Below are 12,454 nucleotides of genomic sequence, written 5' to 3' on the forward strand. Positions count from 1 at the left end.
TGTAACTATAATGTAATCTCTAATGTGGTTAAAGGGTATTTTATCCTACTTGATTTTGACACTGGAATTACCTAAAATAGTTTAAAATTCTTAATCGGTACACTCTCTACTGACTTGCATAGAATTTGCTTGAAACAGAGAGCCTTAAATGTACTGTTCAATACTGGAATATGTGTGCATTGTCATGGTAAACACTGCCATGATGGTTTTAATGGAATAAAAGGTGCATGAAATCCAACTATAGTGGGTCCTTTATTTTCTATTTTAATTAAGTGAAATAATTCAGATATGTGCATGACAGTAATAATGCATTCATAACTACATGTACACATGCATATATGCAGGATTCAGAATTATGACATTAGCAAGAGGGATTGCATGCATGTACAGTGTTGAAAACAAAACTCTTTAAAGCGTCCACAAGTTGAAGAAATATTTCCACACAATTAGGTTGTGCCTGTGTGTGCATGTTTGGTGATGGTGAGTTGATTTGATTACAAAAGCTCTGTCAACCTTGTTGGACTGAAATGTGCATGTGTTGTGCACATGTATGATTTAGCCATGGCTTTTTGAGCAAGCCAGTGCAGTCAGTGGTAAGTGAAGAGGCTCAGCTGGTATGCGGTTCTGATGCAAGGAAGCGTCATTCAGAGGAAGCTACGATAATTGCTAATGTGAGAACAGCTGTCCTGAGAGCAGAGCTGAGCCCGGAAGCCTTCATTATGTCACTAAGAGCCACTTCAACATGCTATTCTCACTCAAAAAAAATCTTTTTGAAGGCCCGGTGTAAGAACATAGGCTTGGTGCACACTGCACCGTTTCATTTCACACAAAACGTTTTCAAAACTACAGCTTGCCGTACAAAAAATTACAAGGTTCTGGCAACCCCAAACTCTACTTAAGCTTTAATCACTCAGACCAAACTCAAAAAAAGGATTTGCCCTCAGTATCTACAGATTAAAGAAACAACCAGAAAAAAAGGAGACGACCAATATTATTTGCCGCCTTAAATTTCTGCTTTAAGCAGATGTAATTTATCCTTTGAATGTTTTTGCCCAAAGTTGAAAGTGCTGTATGAGGTGAGAGGTCAAAGGTTGAGAAGTGTCCAACAGCGCTCGTTGAACCCCAGCACCCCAGCCCCCCAGTAGTGCTGTAAACCGCTCCTCTCCCTTCTGGAGCTCCTGGTTCTCCGGGCCTGCCGGACGGTCAGGATCTCCGTGGAGCTGAAAAGCGGGACTGTTGAGGAGCGCTTTATAAATAGCGCCTCTGTGATCGCCCCTCTCCGTCTGCTCCGGTGAGCTGGCACACAGCAGGTACCCGGCCCACCACGCGCAGGCGGAAGAGCGCTTTCAGAAGACCGCTGTCAGACCCGGGCCCGGCACAAGGAAGCCTCACTGATGGGCCCTGCACTCAGGAGGCCCGTAAAAGAGCTACTGTAGGTGGTTCAAAAAAAAGGAAAACAAGAACCAAAGCTTCCAACTCCGACTGCAGATTCCTCCTGCAGCTGAAGTGCTCCTGGTGGATTTGAACGCGGTCGTTATCCCGACCCCCGTCCGCTGTTGGGGGACGCCTGGGGCCCTCTCCTGTGCGGCTATAGGTGCTGCTCGGTGCGTGGGAAGGTCAGGGGTGCACCAGGGCCGAGCAGGAGGGGCCTGAGGAGCTGTGGGTTGGGGGTGAGGATCCGGTTTCTCTTCCTTATGTAAGGGCGACCGCTTTCTCAGACCTACACGGACTGACCAGCTGGGAGTGTGCGCACGTGTGTGAGCGTGCAGTGCGGCTTCATTTCAGCGCAGAGAGGCCGGAATGAGCGCAAGGTGACTGGGAACGGGGGCAAGCCAAGAGACACCTGAGGCCACTGCGTACGACGGTGAGTGTGCCACTTAGCATCATATTTACTTACTACGTACTTGAAGTTGATGGTTAAAAGATTATTTGGTCAACTGCTGTCTAGTCACTAAACATATTTACACATTTGGTATATCATTTATTCATTTGTTTGCATAAAGTCAATAGTTGTAGGCTAGTTGCATGATTTTTAATTTATTATTTAAACAATTATATACACACTCTTGTCCTTATATTTGCCCACTGCATTGTAAATAGGCTAGTTTGATGGTTTGGTATTCAAGCAAATTGGAAGCATCTACGTGAATTGCATTTAGCTTTTATATTCTGACACATTCCAGTAAACACATTCCATACTGTAAAAAGCATAAAGCATAAAGTATATATTATTAGCACTCAAGTGACAGTTAACACAGAAATATTTCAGCGTTTGGGACACTTGTGTGACCTTCAGCGCTTGTGAAAGATGCACCATGAACCCAATCCCTGCCTCGTGCCACCATTGCACGGTATACGGTATAGCGGGGGTGGCGGTCTGCGTGTCAGTGTAAAAAGTCTGTTTGACCGTGCGTAGTTACTGCTGGGCCCGGGGAACCGGACACAAACACATCCAGAGCTCCCGTCAGGAATGGCGTAATGATTCCCACGGTTGCGGTCAGTCTCCCCTCAAGCTCCCCCGCACAGCCTGTCCGCACCTCCTCCGTCCCAGTGAGAGATTTGGGGGCGCTCTGCTCTCCCCCTTATTGGCGAATTGCATCAGACCCTTGTGGGGGTGTCAGGCTTAGGCCATGTGTGGATTCGCAAGCTTTTAAGGTTCATGAACTGGCTTGTGGTTTTGGCACAGTGAGCGAGAATAAGCTGTCCGTGTGACATAGGGATTGGGGAATTTGCACAGATGCAGAATGGTGCCCTCCTGGATCCTGCATCTTCACAATGAATGTGCTTCTGCTCCAAGCTTGTCCTTAACTGCATATTATTAATTTACTTTTAATGTTTTAGTTAATTTGCAACATTTTCATTTAATGACTTTGATCATCTGCACACATCACTGTACATGATGAATGAATCAAGTTTGCAGTAAATTAGAAATATTTTAATTAAGTGTATTTTGGGAAATGTGCAAGGGCAGGCATGAACAATTAAATTTTTTTACAGTGTTTAACACAGATTAAATTGATAGTATTTAGATGATTGCATAAGTTTCTGATGACCTGTGGGCTTTATAATGGCCGGTGTGTGGACATTTGGGAGTTCAAAGGAAAAATACACTTCTAGTAATTCCAAAGCAACATGTACAGCACGGGGTGTACATATGAGCACATTCATTGTCATTGTGTTTGTTCACTATTCTAAACATAAATATCCATTATCATATCTTGGCAGTAGTTCTTTCCTTGAGTGTAGTGGAAATATGAGCTAGTTCTGAAAATGAGATAAGATGTAGGCCTAATCTTGAAAAATAATAAAATAATAAAGTGGCATGCCTCAGGAGGCATAACGTCACTGCACAAGCTCCTATGGACTTGTGTAAGACTATTTTCCTCTTGCTTTAAACCATAACCCAGTTAATGCTCTCAAACCAGCCATTATAAACACCACAAGTCATCAGAAACTTCAGTAAGTATCTAAAACATCATTCAACACACACATAAACTGTCTGGGTCATTTGGAAATGTACAATAAAACCAAAATAGCACTAAGAAACTCCAGAAGTTAAACTCCAGAGTCTGCCAGCAGTGTTTATCAATCCCAGTGCTTGAATGCAGAGTGATCTCCATCCACAGAATTACACACCAACTCAAGCCGTTGCCTTGCCAGTGAAACAAGACGTGCCTTCTCAGCGCCAGCGGCCAACCAAAATTGCTACTTCTTTCACCAAGGTAGTTCCTGTGAGGCCCCTTTGAGAAAGCCCTTCCCCCACATGATGAGCTGGAACTCGGATCTGGAGGCCGTCCATCCTGCCAGGATGCAGAGGTCCCGGTGCATCCTGGGAGCCCAGCGGGTCCCCGCGGGTCTCCCCCGGAGCCAGCTCCACGTGGTGCTGCTCCTCTTCCTGCTCGTCTGGCCAGCGTCCCGCGCCGGAATCCCCACAGGTCAGTTTGAGCCCCGTTTCCACGACAGCAGCCCAGGATTTACAGCGCAGCGGCTGAGGCCAGAGTGAGAGGGAGGATTTATGTCCTGGGCCAGTCTAGGACTCCGCCGTTTCCCCCCTGAACTCATACATCAGCCCCCTACGGTGGGGAGACCGCTATACGTCTGACTGAAGTCAAACTCCATGCCACCAAATTAGCCTTAAATTAGTCACGGCCATCCCCAGTGGGTTGTAGACTGTTCTTTGTATTTATTCTGGAGGCAGTTCACAGAATACAACAGCACAGGTTACTCTTTACCACAAGCTGCGGACGTGTTTATTTATTTTTTACAAGGAATAATTCATGGACGATGAAATCGTGTTCCGGCTTAAAATCTGGAGTCTATATCAGAATTACATGCTTTAAACAGAACTGACAGAAACAAAACAACATTTCTAATGTGTCTGGTAAATGCATCTTCAATTTTAGTTTTTGGACATCTTATTATTCCCCATATTTCCTTTTTATATGAGTTTGGAATATGAAATCTCATTTATAATCCTGTCCCATGACTGCGACTTCTTCCTTCGAAAAAGGTATACGTCCTCCTAAACATGCACATTCGCTGCTCCATCACCTACGCTGCGCAGTCTTTGTACCAGAGGGCAGTGCTCTGAGCACAGCTGCCACAGACAGGCTGTAGAGACACGATTGAGTTGGGGAGTCACTGGTGCAGGATAGGGTGGAGAAAACCTGAAGCCCTCCCTCCCTGAATCATGCTTAGGCCAATTATGCAGCAGCCCAGGGGGATACCAGCCATAATATGCGCTAGTCTGTAAAGATTGTTTCCAGCAAACATTGTTGTGATGCATATACACTCACAGAGCACTTTATTAGGAACATTTTTACTTTATTACACCTATGTATGCATTACCTTTCATTGATCTGAATGACATGTGTGATGTATGATGGCTCAGTAGTGTCAGAAGCACCATCACACTTCAGCACAGGTGGAGAGGAGTGGACACGCACATGGGTAGAATGTGCTTTAATGGGGAGCTTGTTAGTTAATCTGAGACAGATAATGACTGTACATACATTGCAAGTACACTCACCGAGCACTTTATTAGGAATATTTTTACTTTATTACACCCATTTATTAATGCGATTATCTAATCAGTCAATGGTCTGGCAGCAGTGCAATGCATACTATCATGTAGATATGGGACAGGAGCTTCAGTTAATGTTCACATCAACCATCAGAATGGGGAAACATGTGATCTAAGTGACTTGGACCATGGAATGATTGTTGGTGGCAGACAGGGTGGTTTGAGTATCTTAGAAACTGCTGATCTCCTGGGATTTTTACACACTAGTCTCTAGAGTTTGCAAAGAATGGTGCAAAACAACAACAACAACAAAAATCCAGTGAGCAGCAGTTATGCAGACAGAAATGCTTTGTTAATGAGAGAAGTCAGAGGAGATTGCCAGACTGGTCAAAGCTGACAGGAAGGTGACAGTAACGCAAATAACCATACATTACAAAAGCGGTATGCAGAAGAGCATCTCTGAACACACAACGCACCATAACTCTAAGTGGATAGGCTACAGCAGCAGTAGAAGTAAAAATGAAAAAGTCTAATAAAGTGTCACTGAGTGTAAATTAATATATTAATAATGAACAGCTTAAACTTGGTTATCTAAGCACTCAATTTTACTGTTCAATATAAACATCCTAAGCAGCTAAAGTTTCTTTTTTAATGCAGATATAACTTATCTACTTTAGTTCTTTATTGCACCAAACTTCTTTAGAAAGAGATATTTGGCTTCTGCCTCATTCATAACAAACAAACAAACAAACAAACAAACAAACAAACAAACAAACAAACAAACAAACAAACAGGTTTTACATTAGACAATATTATAGTACAGTTCCAATGCCTTAAAATGAATTGACAAAGCTATCCTTTGTCAAATTACCACTACCCACCCCCAGTCCTTGGCCTATTTGAGTCATTAGATATTACACAGCAACAGAGTTCAGGTTGAAAAATAACAGATGCACTGACATCTGTTAGATATGTTCTAGTAGATATGTTCTATTTAAAATTCTGCTGACAATACATATACACTACTTCGTGCTTATTTCCGAAATTATAATTTTTTACATTTTGTAGAATTTGGACAACAAACTGGACAAGAATATTGCCGGTTCAAATTCCAGGTCAAACTCTGTTGTATACACCATTAGCCAGAGAAGCACTTAACATCAAATGCGAAAGGAAATATTCACATATATAAGTGGCTAAATATTAAAATAGCATCCAAATTCCCCTGGATACCAACATGTATAATGTAATGCGTATGTTGCACCGTGCTATTTTAAACTCATCTGCAACATAAATGCCCTTAGAGAGAGATATGTCTACATCTCTTAGTCAGCCAAAACCAATAAAAGCCAGCATTTCTGCATGCATAACCTCGTTCCAGGAAAAAAGTATGGCTCCAGTTTTGTGCGATCTCCTCATAATATGACAGAAAGCAAATAATTCCAACTGCGATCAAAATATTGTACCGTTTTCTCCACAGCAATGCAATTGCAGTTATTAATTTAGCATGATGTGCAGTTCAACTGTTTATGAAACTTCTGTGGATTTATAATAAAACTGCTCATATTGAATGGTCATTCTGGATCAGAATTAATTTTAGTTAGGCTACTGTAAGGATCCACATTGTTAAAGGTCTTTCGGAGAAAATGCTTCTTTAAACAGCAACGTCCATACCGATCTCACAGTGTATTATCTCATGCTGGATATGTTGATATGTGTAGCCTATTTGTGCACTTGTGTGTCTTTGTTTTGATCCACTCCTTAATTGTGACAGAATATCACACCCAATAGAAATATGTCTGGCGGATGTGGTCAAACTAGGTCGAAAGACACAAACAGGTCAAACAGCAGACTCCTCGGCATGCGAGTGAATGGCTTCGGCTTTACTTTTGGCATATAGGTTATCCGCTTCCTACTCTATTAGACAGTTGGTTAGTGGCAATATTCTAGAAGCTATATTTTATAGGATACTAAAGAATACCAAGAAGCAAGACTGTTACACCAGTATGTTCTCGCTACATAAAATCACAGCACGTGCGCGATGCAGGTGTGCTTTCCGATTTAGTAGGTATATTCTGGGGATCATGCCTTCCTCGTCTATCATCCAGCCAGTGGCGTTTCGTTGATATTTATGACTGCATGAAGCTAATGGTGTGAAAATAACTGTGAGGAAATGTAATTAGGCTTCTTGCATAGTCTTGATATGAGTTCTTGACAGAGCGATATTTGATGTGTATATTTTCATTAGAGGAGATGAAAGCAAATGGATAACTAATCAAAGGCTTCACACTCTCCAAGCCATTTCAGTGTCACACGCATCTGCAATGCTCATGTAATGTACATAGGCCGACATTCCATCTTACGGCGACCTCTGTGGGTGAAAAATAGTATTTTTACTCTGTTAGATGTTGGTTTTGATTGTAAGGTCCTGGTTGTAAAGCAATCAAGTTGTGAAACCCCTGTTCCAGTAACGGGAAACCTTTAACTACTACAGTGTTCTAAAGAGTTTACATCAGTTAACTTTTAGGTTGCCCAATAAGTTGCTGTTTCGAGTTCCTTGCGTGCACTGCCGTTGTAGCCTCGGGCAGGGAATGTCTTTAGTAACATTCCATTTATATTAGGCTACTGTGTCATATACTAAATTTGAGCTGTGTCATTCAGGCTGGATTAGAGTGTCTGCAATAAATGTATAATCACAGATAGCGACCTCAGTGTCTCAGTGAGGATGACATATTCAAATGAAACAATCTGTGGCTTTATTTAGATCGACACAGTGAACCAATTACACATTGCATTGGCAGTGAGTTCTTGTAATCTGAATTTGTGTATTGTACAGCAAAGACCTTGTCAGTCTGAAAAAATAAATAAACAAAGTTATAGATGCCCCCGCGCTATAATTATATTTTACTGCATGAAGGTAGTCTAGTATTCGGAACCGGTGAAGAATCAACAGCATATACCGATGCCTTACAGCTACTGGGGAGTTCAGGGACAATAGCAATGCGGTCTGTATAGGACTGTAGACAGTGATTGTTAATTGTCAGGGCGCTCTCTACTTACAGTAAATTAAATCCTCAAGACAGATAGGAATTTTCCGGACCAATCGGTTTTTAGCGGGAGTGGTTTCACTCAGCTGTTGTAAACAGCGAAGCCTGAGCCGAACTCGGAGCGGAGATTCATATAAATAACAGACGATTCGCTCTCAGGTACAAACGGAGTCGCGTCACATGAGCGCACTGGCTCTCCCATCATAAGCGCACCAGCCGCCTATGATTACACTCACTGCAGAAGTCGCCGCCAGTTCACCACAGGTTGGAGTCCTTGCATTCCGGATTTTAAATAACTAAAGAATATATTTATAATTGCTGAATTAGCCGGCATAGTTTATTTTCTGACGGTGAAATCGTGGTTTCAGATCCACAGGTGTAGCCTTCACGTCTGGATTAATATTTCCCTCCGCGCGCTGTGGACTGTCATAAGAGGAAGATTTGTGGTCTTGGTAAGAACAATGTGAAACGTTGGATAATGCTTATAATCTGCTGGCTCCACCTGCGCTTTGTTCTCCTTATTAACCCGCTTTAAGCCTTGTGTGAATGCGGATTTGAATGTTGCTACTGATTGAGTGTGCTCATGGTTTGCTACAGGTGACATCAAACAAAATATATTTTTTTAATCTTTGGGGGAATAATCATATCTTGTAGCCTAATTTTGTCACAGCAATGTGACATATACGACAAAAATATAATGTTATAATTTCTTGGCAACGTGTTTGACGGGTTTAACTAGTTTTCAACTATAGAAGCGGTCCAAATTGCGCGGTGAGAAATCCTTTGAGTTTACTTTTATTTTCAGGAAAATGTAATTTTTCACGACAACTTTAACAACTACATCGTGTTTCCGTCTGTCGGCCAACCATTCGTCGTGGTTCCACGGTTTTCAGTGCGTTTTCGCGTGCCCCTGACGTGGAGACCTGCAAGGTGCGCTTAGTGCGCTAAGACATCCGTTTCTTTGCCATATCGCGGGCAACAACACGGAGCGAAAACAATTTAGATCAGTAACTGACAGGTTTGTATATCATATTTACTATACATGTTTTTACTATACATTTACATCTATAAAAGCATTGAATGTTAAACTGACTGGGATGATTTTAGTTGGTAACGTAATTAGTTTATTTCAGACAGGTGCCCCCAAAATAACCGCCGTCTACAAAGCTGGAACCCAGGGCATGATAAAGACCGGACCGTGGTGATAGGATCTGGCACGTTTCTCAGATTGGATTCTTCTGCGACTGTCAACTCTATTCTCATAGAGGGAGGAGGTAAATCTGGATTTGCTACATATCTAGTATATTTATTTGGTCATACATTTGTAAGGAAGAAATCTAAATGATATTAATTGATTGATTCAATTTCTGTTTTTTCCAGGAGTATTGGTTTTTGCTGACAACTCAACACACAATATTGTGCTGAAAACAAGACACATTCTTATTCGAGACGGGGGCGAGTTGCACATTGGTTCTGAGAAGTGCCCCTACAGAGGCACTGCTACCATAGTGCTCTATGGGAAATCAACAGACCAGAACGAAGTCCATGACTTTGGGAGCAAGTTTATTGGTGTGGACAAAGCCGGCACGCTGGAAATGCACGGCCGAAAGCCAGTCTCCTGGACTCTCCTGGCGAGAACCCTGAACCCCATGGGTTTGCAGTATGGACCGTATAAATTTGAGCGGTTCTGGGGCAGTAGAGGCATCAATGTCAGGGTGGTGGATGACGGAACGGGTCAGGTGCTGGCCGCAGACCGCTTTGACACTCACATGTTCCCCAATGACAGCCTGAGGCTCAAAGACTTCCTTGACCAGCAGCCAACCGGGGTGATCGTTGCCATGGCGGTGGGGGACTCGGCAGCCAAGAGCCTGTCGGCTGAGACCCGGGAGTTCATCATCGAGGTTTTGGGGAGCAAGTTTATTAAACACCTGGGGTACAGGTAAGAGCTTCCACTGCATTCCGCCTCTCTCAGTAAATGTGCAGGGCTGTGTGTTCGGTGAACAGCTTCAGCATGGACAGCTCCCCTTATTCTCTCATTTCCTGACCCGTTTGTGCTTCTGCAGCAGCTGATGACTGTAAGATAACGCTGAAAACATGTAGTGATGTCAGTGTGCAGAGCTGTGTGTTCCTCCCCTCGGTGAGTGAACATTAAAGGGCTCCGTAGTAAAAAGGTGCGTAGGCAGCACCTGCTCCTTTCAGACGCGGTATAGTGCCATGCATTACTCCTGCGCTATTTCCGCCTGTCTGTACATGCCCAGTGATTCCCCCGGCCCCGGAACAGTCCCCCTGTGGCTCCAGCCAGCTCTGAGCCCACTGTGGGAGAGGTTGGCTGTGTGCCAGAGCCCTGCTTTTACGTCAGGACAACACGAGGCTGCTGTATAATTTGAGAAAGGAAAGCGCACCACACATTTTTATGTCCCTCTTTTGTTGCGAGGCTGACAGAGTTATTTTCGGCCTGTGAAATGACAGTTTTTCCACATCTAGTGCTCACAGCTGTGTCATTTCTTTCAGTCAACTCTCCACTGCTGCTATGAGTTTTATTTAACAGAGGCTGAAGTTCTGACCTTCAGCCTCTGTTCTTCAGATAGAATTGCTATTGTTGAGCAGTCTTCAGAAATATCAGTTACTTTGCATCATGATTATATGTCACAAAGTGCTGGATGGGTGTACTTTTTTGGGTTCCAGATTTATACTCGTATCAGTGCAGCTGTTTCATGCTGAAAGAATCGGGGCATTTCAGGCTAACCTGTATTTGGTGAACTTTCTCAGTCTGGAGGGATGTGGAACAGGTGTGAGAAATTTGCAGTGAGAACTTCTTGAGGAAATGCTGGCAGCTGTCACCCAAAGGCAGTGGAGTTCTGGTTCTGTGCCTCTGGTTCTGGGTCGGTACTGTAAGGTTAAAGGTCACTTGCTTTCCTCAGGCAGCCCTGGGCACTGGTGGGCATCTTGCGGGCAGGCCCCTTCTCCACCACAGAAAGGAAGCGGCCATATTCCCGGAGTGGAACCACAGGCACAGCCGTTGCCAGGAGACAGTTCTACACCTACAACGGGGTCCGCTTCACTGTCACCGCCTACAGTGAATGGGTAAAAGGTTTAGTGTCAATGTTTTGTCATCTTTGTTCCTTTATAATATTAGATCCATTATATATCATTTTAAGTACATTAGTAATGGTTGTCTCCTGGCTTGCTGTATATGGTACAGGGTCACCACACATCGGGTTTAAGGTGGAGGCCATGAAGGGCCTGATCATAGACCTGGCAGACGATGTGTCCAGTTGGAAGCCTGGGGACCAGCTGGTTGTGGCCAGCACTGACTACTCCATGCACCAAGCTGAAGAGTTCAAGCTCCTCCGCTGTCCGGAGTGCAGGCGCACCCAGGTCAAAATTGATGGTATGCCTTCCACCTCTCAATCCTGCCCCTGTCCTATTATTTGCCATATGAAACCAGTTCTACGACAGGGCATCGACAGGGGCTCCATCTCTATAAAGCAGTAGGACATGGTTCTAATCAGGTCAAATGTGAGTCAAACCAGGTGGTAACTTGAAGCCCGTAGACCCTGTGGAACAGGGACAGATGACCAGGGTTAAGCAGCCCTGCAGACAATGCAACACCTCCAGGGCAAGGGTAGAACAGTCCTGCTGGCACTGTGGCCATCCAAGACCAGAGTAGCACAGCCATCAGGCAACCTGTCTCTTTCCTCTATTTCCAGTAGCTCTCTCCCTGCAGGTCTTTTTCAAGCTGCACCACAGTGCCCCCTATCTATCAATCAATCAATCAATCAATTTTATTTAAAGTGCAGAATCACCAGGCAACATGGTCCCAATACACTTACCTATCTGTCGCTCCTGCTGTAGTCTCACTTTCAATCCATCCCATAGCACACAGATGGAGAGGTGCTGGCCTTATGTTTCATCCCACATCCCTCCCCACCACCTCAGCCCTTTCCTGCAAATAGAATTGCTACTAAAAAGAAAGCCAGAAAGATCTATCATTAAAATTATTCTGAAATAATTGCAGGGCTGAGTTCAGCCTCAGTGAGCTGGCTGTAATGTGACATGTTTTGGCAGGTAAGCCCCATTACCTACACATGGGGGAGGTGGTGGATGGGGTGGACATGAGGGCAGAGGTGGGGTTGCTCACCAGGAACATCAGAGTCCAGAGTGAGATGGAGAGCTCCTGCTATGGATACAACCATTGCCACCTCTTCCAGCAGGACACCTTCGGAGGGCACATCAAGGTGAGCTCACTGCCTGTAGCATACAAATACATTTAACATATAAGCTCCAAATGGAGTGTCAGATGGCTATTGTGAGTTTTGAAATGGTCAGCAAATAAAATTAAATATAATTTAGAAATATTTTTTTCCGATAATTAAGAATGGCT

General features: G+C 43.9%; 2 protein-coding genes across 2 annotated transcripts in view; both read left to right on the plus strand.

Annotated features, from left to right (window-relative positions):
• Positions 1 to 3,763: 3,763 nt before the first annotated feature.
• Positions 3,764 to 12,454, plus strand: part of LOC133111072 (inactive cell surface hyaluronidase CEMIP2-like) — a 29,021-nt gene continuing 20,330 nt past the window's right edge. The window contains exons 1-6 of the mRNA XM_061221232.1: positions 3,764 to 3,999; positions 9,208 to 9,344; positions 9,451 to 10,009; positions 10,992 to 11,161; positions 11,273 to 11,461; positions 12,139 to 12,308. Of these exons, the coding sequence (XP_061077216.1) occupies positions 3,764 to 3,999; positions 9,208 to 9,344; positions 9,451 to 10,009; positions 10,992 to 11,161; positions 11,273 to 11,461; positions 12,139 to 12,308 (1,461 nt within the window). The remainder of the gene's footprint in view (positions 4,000 to 9,207; positions 9,345 to 9,450; positions 10,010 to 10,991; positions 11,162 to 11,272; positions 11,462 to 12,138; positions 12,309 to 12,454) is intronic.
• The window catches only part of LOC133111561 (cell migration-inducing and hyaluronan-binding protein-like), a 47,701-nt gene continuing 43,487 nt past the window's right edge, over positions 8,241 to 12,454 (plus strand). Inside the window, exons 1-2 of the mRNA XM_061222026.1 lie at positions 8,241 to 8,334; positions 8,439 to 8,522. The gene's annotated coding sequence lies outside the window, so the exon portion shown is untranslated. The remainder of the gene's footprint in view (positions 8,335 to 8,438; positions 8,523 to 12,454) is intronic.

Source organism: Conger conger, chromosome 15 (genome assembly GCF_963514075.1).
Source record: "Conger conger chromosome 15, fConCon1.1, whole genome shotgun sequence".
Classification (NCBI taxonomy): Eukaryota; Metazoa; Chordata; class Actinopteri; order Anguilliformes; family Congridae; genus Conger; species Conger conger.